We start from the raw sequence: 12,150 nt of genomic DNA on the forward strand, positions 1-12,150 counted from the left end.
CCCTGTGGAGAGGCCCATGTGGAGAGGAATTAAGGCCCCTGCCAACAGCCAGCACCTAACGTGCCAGCTGTGTGATCCTCTAGCCCTTGTCGAGCCCTTACATGGCTGCAGCCCCAGCTGACATAAGACTACAACTGTGCCAGACCCACCCAGCCAAGCCACTCTCAAATATCTACCAACAAAAACTGCAAGAAGTAATAAGTAGTTTCTGTTGTTTAAGCCACTACGTTTGCTATGATTTGCTCTGCAGCATTAGATAACTGGAAAAATCAGTCCAGCTGGAGGATAGAGACAGGGTGGCACAAAGCCCCACTGATAGTGCCTGTGTTCATTTTCGACTGCTACATAACACGTTATTACAAACTTAGGGGCTTTACACAACACACATTTATTATCTCACAGTTTCCATGTCAGAAGTCCAGGCATGGCTGAGCTGGGTTCTCTGCTCAGCATCTCACAAGGCTGAAATCAGTTGTCAGCTGGGTTGGGTTCTCATCCTGAGCCTTTCTGGGGAAGAATCAGCTTCCAGGCAAATTTGAGTTATTGGCAGAATTCATTTCCTGGCAGCCATGTGACCTAGGACCCCAGCTTTTTGTTGGCTATTAGGAGGAAGTCACCTCCATGTCTTGGAGGCAGCCTGCAATTCCTAACCAAGCAGACTTCTCCAACTTCATCCTGTGGGCCACTTCCTTCATCAAGTATACAAGGTGACTCTCAAGCTCCGGTCAAATGAGACAGGGTCTTATATAACATGATGTAATCACAAGGGTGATGTTCCATCCTGTTTGTCACATTCTATAGGTTAGAAACACATCCCAGGTCCTGCACGCACTCAAGGCGAGGAGGTTACACAAAGGCATGAGGACCACTGAGGATTACCTGAAAGCCCATCTGGCACAGCTTCCCTACAGGGGTCTTTCAGCCTTGCTTGAGTGCTCCCCGTGATGAAGACCTCACTCTCTCATTAGGAGTCTATGCCGTTCTGTTGGAAAGATCTTCCTTACAGTGTGCTAATATCCCTCAGCCTGATGTTTCTTCCCATTAACTGTAAAGGATACATTGGACTCCTGCATAATGAAGACCACCCATCCTTCCCGAAGAGCCTTGGTTACCACCTCATCCAGCCACCTCCCCAGGTCCCTCTGGTTTTCCGTGGAAATGGATGCCTCAACTGCCCCTATTCTTCCTTCCTTCATCCCTTCTTTTCTTCCTTCATTCTCTTCTGATCGCCACCTCCATTTATTTCCTGCCTCTACAAAGTAGCTCAGTGACCAAGACAGAGCACAGGTGAGATGCTGGGCCTCAGACCCAGCGGAGACCCTCTTTCAAGGGCACATTCCCACAGCTCACAATCTGGTCATGGGTATGGTCAGCCATGGGTCAGACCTGAAGCCAATGCCTCTCACCCCACCACACAACTCGCTGGGATCAGAATGCACAGGAAATGCACGGCTGCAGAAAGATAAGCAGGAATGGGGGTCCACAAGAGGCCTGCCTAGGATAATTGTCTCCATCTGCAGATGAGCAGAAGGCCTGCTAGAGGCTGCCGGCACCTCTGCAGACCCCCATCCTCTGCTCAAAAACACGCAGTTGACAAACAGTTCATCTAGTGTTTGAAAATGTCACTGACTGGTCTCAGTGGGGACTCGAAAGCCTCCTGTGGATTTTCATGTTTTAATCCCAAAAGTAAACAGAGGGAAATGAGATGGTTTTTCAAACCAAAGCCTTTGCTCTCAAGGGAGAAAATGGGCTTGTCTGGGCCTCCTCTGGGCTGGAGAACACAGTGAGCATGGGGGCCTTAGGAATGCTCCTGTGACAGGATGGTGGCACCCTTGCCAAGGGCCTCTGGGCACAGGATTCCAGCTCCACGTCCTTAAGACCAGAGTCCAGTATTGGGACCTCGTTAAAAACCAAAGGTGGAGACCAAAGTGTTGCTTCCTTGGACAAATTACTCAGTGCATTGTATCCAGTCCAGTAAATACCCAGAGGGCCTACTGTGCACCAACTTGAGCCCTCCTTGACCTGGCGGGGTTTAAAATTGGAATCCTGGACCTGTGGCTTATTAGCAGTGTGTACTAGGGCCCTGAGACACTCTGAATGTCAGTTTCCAGATCTGCTAAGTGGGAATGATTTCATGTCTGTTTCCTGCAGGGACCTTCAGAGGCTACTCCTGACCCTCAGTAGCTGCATGAGGAGTGACCCCTGGCTTACTGGCTGAGACAGCGCGAAGAGGGCTGGCCCATCTCTGCTCTCGTTCACATACCTAGGACAATGCTTCCTGGAGAATCACTGAAGGGCACCTGCCTCCTATTTCCCCAAACTGTCTAAGCCATGGTTTTCAAGCTATTGTCTGTAGTTCCCTGGAGGGATCTCAAAGGGCTGCAGGTGAGTGGGTCGTAGATGGACAGAGTGGGCAGGGAACCAGGCCCTCCATCCTCATGTCAGCCCAGATGGCAACGCTGGGTTCCCAACACTAGCAAAGCAAGGATGCCAGTTTTAAAAAAAAGAGAGTGAGAGAAAAAAATTTTTTTAAGAATTTAATATTTGATATTTAATAAAATCATGAGATACAGTTTATTACATTGGTGACCTCAATACTTCACCCTTCTAAGTATCCATGCCCTTTGCCATGTGACTTTGAAATTGATCTCACCAAAAGGTCTGGGTCTTTCTCCCTACCCCTTGAATCCTGCTTGGACTATGGCTTACTTTGGCCAATAAAACACAGGGGAGAGATGTTGTGCCATCTGGGGCAAAGCCTGCAAAAGCCTTGTGTGTTTCTACTTACTCTCTTACTCTCTGTCATCACCATGACAAAAAGCTCAGGACCACCTGTTGGAGGATGAGAGGCATGTGGATCAGAGCTGAGTCATTCCAGCCACAGCCATCCTAGATCAGACAACCCTTTGATACATGAGAAAGCCCAGCCAAGATCAGCAGAGCCACCAGCTGAGCCCAGGTCCTTGAGAATAAATCATCGTTTTTCTATCCCACTGAGTTTTAAGGTGGTTTGTTACACAGCAAAAGATAACTGACACACTATCTACTGTGGCAACAAAAAAGTGAAGCTTGTTAAACTCCCTACTTTACAGTTTGGTATTATTTTAACTTACAGTTGCACGGTGGTATGTTTAATGCTTTCAGCCATGACGGGTCTTTATCCATCGCCACTCTTTATCTGTCTTACATATTTAGCTTCTGAATAAAACAGTATTCAAAGAAAGAATTTTGCTGCTAATAGAAGTCTAAAGATCACTGCAGTTGACCTGCTCATCTTCCAGATGCTTGACGCTCAGAAGAGGGAAGAGAATTGCCAAGAAATTCTCTTGTGTGGGGAGAATATGGTCAGAGGCTCGAGACACCAGCATTCTGGACGTGCTTCATCTGTGACCTGAATGTACTTGTTAAGGTGCATCTAGAGATGGTCAGAAGGAACTCTCCCAACAAACTAGCACCAGTGGCCTCTAACACAAAAGGAAATTAGTCCTGACTGCAGGTGGAAGCTCCTCACAGATGTTTCCCCCTAAAATACTGCAAGCGCAGATTCCCAGCTCCTTCCTGCCTCCCAACTTGATTCTTCATTTCATGCACACAACAGTCACATAATAAATACCCACTGGATGTCTCTATTAATATATTATAACTCCCAAAAGGAGTGGAATGATGGAAATGCTGTCAGGGCACGAAGGCTCTGAAGCATTAAACAGCAGTGGTGTGCAGAAAATTAATCCTTTTTCTTTCCTTTCTTCTTATCCCCTTCCTTCCCCCAGGATGCCGACAGAAGCAGGTGTCAGCAGGAAGTCTCTTTACAGCTCAGTGAATGAGATTTTAATGAATCCTGAAGGGGAGGGTGTGGAAGGAGGGGCATCCACACCACAAAACACTTTACATAAGCCCTGCTGGTAAAAAGGCCCTTTTTGATGAAATTTACCCCTAACAGACTAAAGAGGGTGCCAAAAGGATGCTGTGGTTCCCCGACTCCCTTCAGAAAGATAAGGGGATCTCGGGCTCCTGGTAATCTTTTAAGCAAGACTGAGTGCCATTCAGCTTTTCTAAAATCCCATGCTCTCTCTCCTATTTGGACTTTGCACATGCTGTTCCCTTACCTGGAACTCCTCTGTCTCTTCTTTATCTTGTACCTCCTTTACATGGTCTCAGCTTACACATTACTTCTTCCAGGAAGCTCTCCCATCATGACCCCAAAGTTTGGTTAGGTGCCCATCATTGTGCTCCCTTGGCCGCTGTGATTCTGCTATTATAGCTCCTTGCACTATAAAGTGTACTTGTTGGTGACTGACTATTTATTTGTTTGTAAACCCTTCTAGACATCCACTCAGACTTTGGCTAACCTTGTATTCTTGGTGCTTAGCACAGTGCATGATATGTGTTTGTTAATGAAGGAAGGAAGGGAGGGAGGGAGAAAGGGAAGAGGAGAGGAGAGGAGGGAGAGGATGAAGGAGGGAGGGAAGGAGGATGGACACACACCCTACCTTTCAGCTTTCAGCATTCAGGAAGCCTGAAGCACTTGGGACCCTCTGAAGTCTTGAACTTCTCTCTTGTGATGTTCATATTTATAATCGCACAACATCTCAGCATCTCTCCCTAGCATGTCTGAATGATATGCTCACAATATTCATAAAAAGACCAAAATCTTACCAGCCAACACAGAGACTGTAGAACACACACCATACATATATGCATGCACACACAATGTATACATACAAGGTATATATATATATATATAAAATACACACAAGGGTAAAGCAAGGTTGTGATCCACACCTTCCTCTGATTTTGGTGCTTTACGGTTTACAAAGCTTTCCCATGCATCTCATTTGACCGTACCACCTCCCAGTGAAGGTGGAAGGGCAGGGTTAACATACCCACATTATGGCCAGGGCTCAAGGAGGTGAAGGGCAGTGCCCCAAGGCCACACTGACATTGAGTCCCAGAGCAGGACTCAGACCTGGGTGTTCTGAGGCTAGACTCGGCGCTCTGGCTGTGGCTCTGTGAACACTTCCCCATCAAGGGGAAGGTAAAAATGACCTCCCATAGTTTCCCAATGTGTACACACAACCAAAGTCCCATCTGCTTTGCAGCCTGACTGTTCATTTGTTAGACCCAGCATCCAATCTGTCATGCATATTTAGGAAATGAATCCAATTTAAAACAAAAGTTATGAGCAAAGATAGGACCTCTGAGTCAAAGGCATTTCACTGGGAAATCAGGCTGACCTTCCATGATGTGACAGAGACCATGTGTATAGCACATAACTTCCCACGAGCTCTGTTCTACTCATCATCATCTTTGATTAATGATAGTAGTCATTTGAGTTAATATTTTCTTTATCTAAAAACAGTGTTCCCAGGCAAAATGTTGCAGAAACAGAGGCACAGGGCGGTTAATAAGCTTGCTGAATCCCACTAATTGCTAACAAAAATTAAATTGAGGGCTCTCCTAAGGAATATTTTCCAACCTTTTACCAAGATTTTTTTTTGAAATTTCATATTTTTCTTTATCAAGAGGGGAATGTGTTTTTTTTAACAACTTGAATTTGTTTTTAGATATGTAAAACATGCTAGTTCCTTTTTGAACCATCTCTCTTCATCTATCTTTAAAGCCACTTTAATCAGAAAAGAGATAAAATTCAGTCTGTAGAAAAATAAAAGTATTACAAAATACTCACTGTTCTTTAACACTGAAGGAAGGCAAAGAAAGGAGAGAAAGAACAAAATGAATAAAGTTAGGGGAAAAAATCTCTTAACAATATCAACACTGCCTGGATGCCACAACCGCACAGTTCTGTTTAAATCACAATGACCTACTTCCATTTGTTATCAGTCATTATTATCTTATTCCAGCGCATCTAAAACAAGGCTGCAGCAATGTAGGGTTGTATGAGCCACAGCCTTGATTAAAATGACCAATCAGTTCAGCTTATTAATTAACCAATCTGATCATTTATGTATTTGAATAATGTTCTTTGGCACTAAAAAGGAATCACTTAATGATAACATTCTTGGTTTCTGTTGTTTCAAACACTGGGGGATAAGGAGCACACTGAGGTAGGCAATGAGCCCTGAACCGTGACTGGATCATCCGAAAGCAGAACTCGCAGTGCCCCAGTTTGGGGAAGCAAGTCCTTACACTCTAAAAAGGAGACCAGGCTCTTCACTTATTAGACATGCTACCATAGGCAGGTCACATCTCCTCTTTGTGCCTCAGTTTCCACCTCTGATCTCTGGCACTCTCAGGCTTGCAGACTTGAAAACTATAGAGAAGTATCAACTATCAGAGACCAGCATTTCTCCCCATGTATCACCAACATAGACAGCTGAAGCCCTGTCCTACTGATGCAAGAAACAGATACATTCACTTCTTTCAAACACAACCACAACTGTGTTCCAAACACCATCGTTAGATTCAAGGAGGCTGAGAGAAATCACAAAGGCAGTAAAGTGTATCTGGTTAACCAGCAGTTAATTAAGACTAGATTTCTTAATTTACTGGAGAAAGACATTTGAAGCGTCTGCATTAGCACATCATCACTGCTGCAGACTAGATAGCATGTGTGATGACTATAATTCACCCATTAGCATTTATTGGAAAATAATTTTTAACATCTGAAGAAAACGCAGTAGCAATCAAGCCAGCCGGATGCATTCAGAATGCCAAGATGTTTCACAGGAGCCCAGAAGCACTTTAATGAAACTGCATCCAGACTGTTTGAATAATTCTAATTTAATTGTAAGGCAAATTGTTTGGCTTCATATTGACTAAAGTAAACTCTTATGTATGGGGTTTTAATTAACTGACATTTCTTAAATAAAATAAATATTTTACCCCATTCACCTTCAGGCAACTGTTTATCTTACAGAGACAATTTTTGGCTGATGGAATATTGTCTGCCAAGAAGGTTGGCTTCAAGAGGACATTATGGGAAGGGCTTGGAAACTAGAAGTTTCCTTTCAAAAAGGAAACCAACAGAGTTCAATAATGTCTTCAAAACTATAAAACTTGTATAACTAGAGGAGGTTTTAGGTAGAAGTAGTAAATAGACAGGGACTTTTGCTTTAAGAATATGAGTGCACTAAATATTCCAAAAGACCCTAGGATTGTTAGAAAATAAGGGAATTCTCCAACAACCCTCCCTACTTCGAAACAAATAAACAAAACAGACTTCATCAAAATAAAAAAAACTTTTCCTCTTCAAGACTCTGTTGTGAAAAAGAAAATGCAAGTCATAGACCAAGAAAAATATGTGCAAAATATGTCTCCAGCAGAGGACTTTTATCTACAACACATGAAAAAAAGCTTAGAAAATTTAATAACAAGATAAATGACCCAATTTTTAAATGGACAAAGTATTTGAACAGACACTTTAACAAAGAGGTTATACGAATGGCAAAATTACAAAAGAAGACAATCAACATCATTAGTCATTAGGGAAGTGCAAATTAAAATCACAAAACTAATACCACTATGCACACATTAGAATGGTTAAAATGGAAAAGACTAATCATATCAAGTGTTGGTGAGGAGGAAGAGAGATGGAACTCTTGTACACTTCTGGTGGAAACTTAAAGTGGTACAACCAATTTGGAAAATGGGCAGTTTTTTAAAAAGTTAAACATACACCTACTATACATACCACTGAGACATTCTACTCCTAGGTATTTACTCAAGAGAAATGAAAGTATATGTTTATACAAATTTTATTTGTACTAGCCCCAAACTGGAAACAACCCAAATGTTCATCAATAGGTGAACGGATAAACAAATTGTGGTATATCCACACAATGAAATACTATTTAGCAATATAAAGGAATAAACTATTGATGTGAAAAACAATATGGATGGATCATGAGATAATTATGCCAAGTGAAAGAAGACATCTCTCAAAAAGGGAGTACATACTGAATGATTCCATTTATAGAAATTCCAAAAAATGCAAACTAATTTATAGTTACAGAAAGCAGATTAGTAATTACTTAGGGATGGGTGGGGAGAGGGAGGGGCAGAGAGGAGAGACTGCAAAGGGGAATGAGTATGCACATGTATGTAAAAATGATCAAACTGTACTTTAAATGTGTACTGTTGGAGGTAAATCAATCATACCCCTTTATGAGGCAATTTTTTAAAAAAGAAAAAGAAAACCCAGCAAACTGAATCCAGAACAGGGAGCTGTGAGCAGTAAGCCAATGTAAATACCAGCATTATGTTCCAGAGGCTGACTCTGAGCTCCTAACAAGGTGAGGAAGCTGAATCTGAGACCCCCACTTTGAGCCAGGACCCTCTAAGGGAGCTCAGGTCACATCTTGGGTGAGCAGCACACCTGATTCCTGGCAGAAGCAAGTGCAAATCTCTCTGAGGAAAATATTCCCATGGTAGATCCCCAGGATTCTCACAGATTGAGCTAACAATAAAAATTACCAAGCATTTATAAAATAAGACCTTTGAGTGAAAATCTGCAGGGATGATAAACAATAGACTTAGACTGTAAAGGTCTTCAGGCAGTGGTGTGCTGGTAAATGTTTAACAGTTGAACCTCTGGAGAAAAAGCCCCACTGTGGCTGACTTCGAGTACCTATATGATGTCACTAAATGCAGCAGTGGGAGGAAACATGCAGTAGTGTACTATTATATAGTGTTTCACCACACAGGCATCACAGGCACGAGCAACACGGAGACTAACAAAACATAGTAAAATAATTAAGAAGTGATGGGGCAGCACAGGAACAAAGACGCAAACATAGAGAATGGACTTGGACACGGGGAGGGGGAAGGGTAAGCTAGGATGAAGTGAGAGAGTGGCATGGACATATATACACTACCAAATGGAAAACAGATAGCTAGTGGGAAGCAGCTGCATAGCACAGGGAGATCAGCTCGGTGCTTCGTGACCACCCAGAGGGGTGGATAGGGAGCGTGGGAGGAGACACAAGAGGGAGGAGATATGGGGATATATGCATAGCTGATTCACTTTGTTATACAGCAGAAACTAACACACCAGTGTAAAGCAATTATACTCCAATAAAGATGTTAAAAAAAATTAAGAAGTGATTAACGTTAAGTATTCACCACCTTTGTGTTTAATATAATTTAATTGTACAACTTAATTTTTAATACTGGCCATGTTTAACAACTGACTTGCAAAATTCCTGAAAATTTAACATCAGCTCTAAGGAACCACCATGGTACAGATCCAGCACACCACTGATTCAGGTATAATAGTTACTGGAAAGAGTATGTGAAGTTATTTTATGTGAAATTTCCCAATTTTTAAATGATCAGGCCAAAAGTAAAAAATAAAAAACACATTTCTGCAAGTCAGAGTCAGCTGATGGCCTGCCAGTTTGCAACCTCTGATCTAGTCCAACTTCCTTATTTAATTGATGAGGAAACCAAGGTCCAAAGAAGGGAAAGAGATTCACCCAGAGTAGCTCAGATCTAGAACCAGAACCAAGTCTGATTCTAAGCACCAGGTCAGTGCTGTTTCCATTCCACCAAGCCACCTCTCATTTAGGGCATGGAGCTCAGAATTTAATCTTGTTATTCCAACCTTGCAAAGAAGTAAAATCAGTGAAGTTTCCACGACAAACTCCCACTAGGTTCTTTTTCCTCCACCCCAGGGAGAGAAATTTCTTTCCTTGCTATTCCTCTCCTCCTTCAAGTGTAGATCAGGACCTCATTGCCCCAAAGCAAACAACTCCCAGGAACACCCAGCAACTTACTTTGACTGCTGGGGTCGGTCACTGGGACACATCCAACGGCTAGAGCTGTTGCTGAACACGGTGTCAGTCATGGTAGAAGCCCAGTGCTCCTGGAAAACAACAGCCCAGAAAGGACATCATGCAAACAGTCATTCAATCACCCTTTATTTCTCAGCCCCCTGGTCTATGCCAAGCACTCTGGGGGATACAGAGAAGAAATGGAACTTCACCCAGCTTCTCCGCTTTCCAGATGGGGACTTTCAGGCCCCAAGAGGGAAACTGTCACAGCTCCCTTGTGGCAGAAATGGATCAGAGGCAAGAACTTCCTCCCTTTAATCTGTGTTCGTCCCATTCATTGTTGATGCAAGACCACATATCCAGGAGGGAGGGTCAGAGCTCTTAACTCCAATCCAGGGTCTTTCTACTAGAGGAAGTCATCTGACTCATGTACTAGTTAACTTGGACTTGGTCAGGTCAAAAAGAAAACAAACCCATGTCTCAGAGTTTTGAGGTCCCAAATGCCAGAGTCATCCCTGGCTTGCTTTCTTTTTAATACTCTACACCCAAGCCATCAGAAAGTCATGCTGGCTTCACTGTCATAATAGATCCAGAATCTTCCCAATGTTCTGTGCCTAAATTGCTACTATGCTGATCCAAACCACTACTATCCCGGCCTGGCTTACTACAGGAGCCTCTTCACCGGTCTCTCTGCCTCTGCCCTTGGCCCACTTCAGTCCATGCTCTACACAGTGACTAGGGAGATCATCACAAAGTTAAATCACAGCTTGTGAAAACAGCACCATCACGGTTAGAATCTCCCTGCTAAAATGTAAGCCTCTTGCAGAACTCTTTGTTTTGTTCTCTGCTTAATGTCCAATACCCAGCATAGCACCTGGCACATAGAAGGCACTTAATAAATATTTGTTGAATGCGTGAATGAGTCTCCATCAACACTAAGTTTAGCTGAACTCAGCCAAGCTTATGTCCTTTCTGAACTTCCCCTCCTTCCCCCTCCCCCGGGTCTAAGCAAAGAATAAGGGGAAAGAGGGACTTCCCTGGTGGTCCCGTGGTAAAGAATCCACCTTGCAATGCAGGGGACGTGGGTTCGATCCCTGGTCAGGGAACTAAGATCCCACATGCCGTGGGGCAACTAAGCCCATGTGCCACAAACTACAGAGCCCACGCACTCTGGAGCCTGAGCACCACAACAAGAGAAGAGAAAACTCGCCGCCACAGCTAGACAGAAGCCCGTGCACCACGATGAAGAGCCTGTGCGGTGCAACAAAAGATCCCGCATGCTGCAACTAAGACCCAACACAGCCAAAAAAAAAAATAGTACTAATAAGATCAATAAATAATAAATAAATCTCTAAAAAGAATAAGGGGAAAGAAACCATGGAGATCACATTTAATTTATTTTTTTAAAAAGCCTTAGAAGGTAGGTTACTGTGTCCAGTGGGTTCTGATTACCCTGAAGGTCTTGGTACAACACAGTCTTTTTTCCTAGGAAGCTGAATAGATGAGCAGTTGGGAGGTGAACAGGGAGAGAACTCTCTTTCCTATTCTACAGCCAGTGCAATTATTAAATCTTCATGTGGGTGAAACCGGGGATCGGGGGGCTGATGGTTGGACACAGGGAAGGAAAGGCCCCTTAGAGAAAAGCCATTTCATCCGCTCCCGGGTGGTTAACATAATCTTCCCAGATTAATATGACCATTTCATTGTTTCCACTTTGAAACCAGAAAGAAAGGAGAGATGACTCCTGTTGTGAAGGAAATCTGCTGAAGAGAACCTTAACGTCTCATTATTGCCTGTGCCAAGAGCTGAATGAGGCTGCCCTGGGCCCCCTGGGAACCCCTGGCCCCTGCTGGTACCGAGAGCTTCAGTGTCCGGTAATGAGTGTCCTCAGCTGCCCTTGGTCTGGACAGCAAACGTTCATTTGATTGCCTCGCCTCCTGTTTTGAGGCAGAGGCAGCACTGACCTTGGAGGATCCCAGGAGGTGGTGGTGGGGGGGGGGAAGCTGGGACAAGGAAAACACTGTCCCCTCCCAGGAACTCTGATCTCCAAATTCTGTTGCCCTCAAGGCAGAATGTGGCTTGCCCACCCTCTCCTGCATTCAGCCAGGCATACCGGGAGCTCATTTCCTGTTAAAATTCTGCCTGCAAAGTCCAAACTCACTGGCTGGCCGCCCCATGGAAACCACCCAGCTCTGTCCCTCCAGGCCAGAAGCCACCCTGGACAGCATTGGTTATTTCAGCTTTGCCACCCAGGCCTCTCAGAGTGTAACATCCCAGGATGGGCTCATTGTCCCGGTCAAGCAGCCTGGGCCTGGAGAGGGAAGCCTGAGTAATCAAGGCTATTTGAACAACTGGAGTAACAGCCCAGAGAAAGAAGGTCATGGGTCCACATCTCAGCTGGGGTGGAGATGCAGGTGGA

The 12,150-nt window shown here is 44.0% G+C and overlaps 1 protein-coding gene across 1 annotated transcript in view; it reads right to left on the reverse strand.

Annotated features, from left to right (window-relative positions):
* Window positions 1-12,150, reverse strand: part of RPH3A (rabphilin 3A) — a 94,510-nt gene that overhangs the window by 51,113 nt on the left and 31,247 nt on the right. Inside the window, exons 2-3 of the mRNA XM_024741517.1 lie at window positions 9,735-9,823; window positions 5,687-5,698 (exon numbers count right to left, since the gene is read on the reverse strand). Coding sequence (XP_024597285.1) covers window positions 5,687-5,698; window positions 9,735-9,805 — 83 coding nt within the window. The 5' untranslated portion in view covers window positions 9,806-9,823. The remainder of the gene's footprint in view (window positions 1-5,686; window positions 5,699-9,734; window positions 9,824-12,150) is intronic.

This window comes from Neophocaena asiaeorientalis, unplaced genomic scaffold (genome assembly GCF_003031525.2).
Source record: "Neophocaena asiaeorientalis asiaeorientalis breed wild unplaced genomic scaffold, Neophocaena_asiaeorientalis_V1.1 scaffold648, whole genome shotgun sequence".
NCBI classification, from domain to species: domain Eukaryota; kingdom Metazoa; phylum Chordata; class Mammalia; order Artiodactyla; family Phocoenidae; genus Neophocaena; species Neophocaena asiaeorientalis.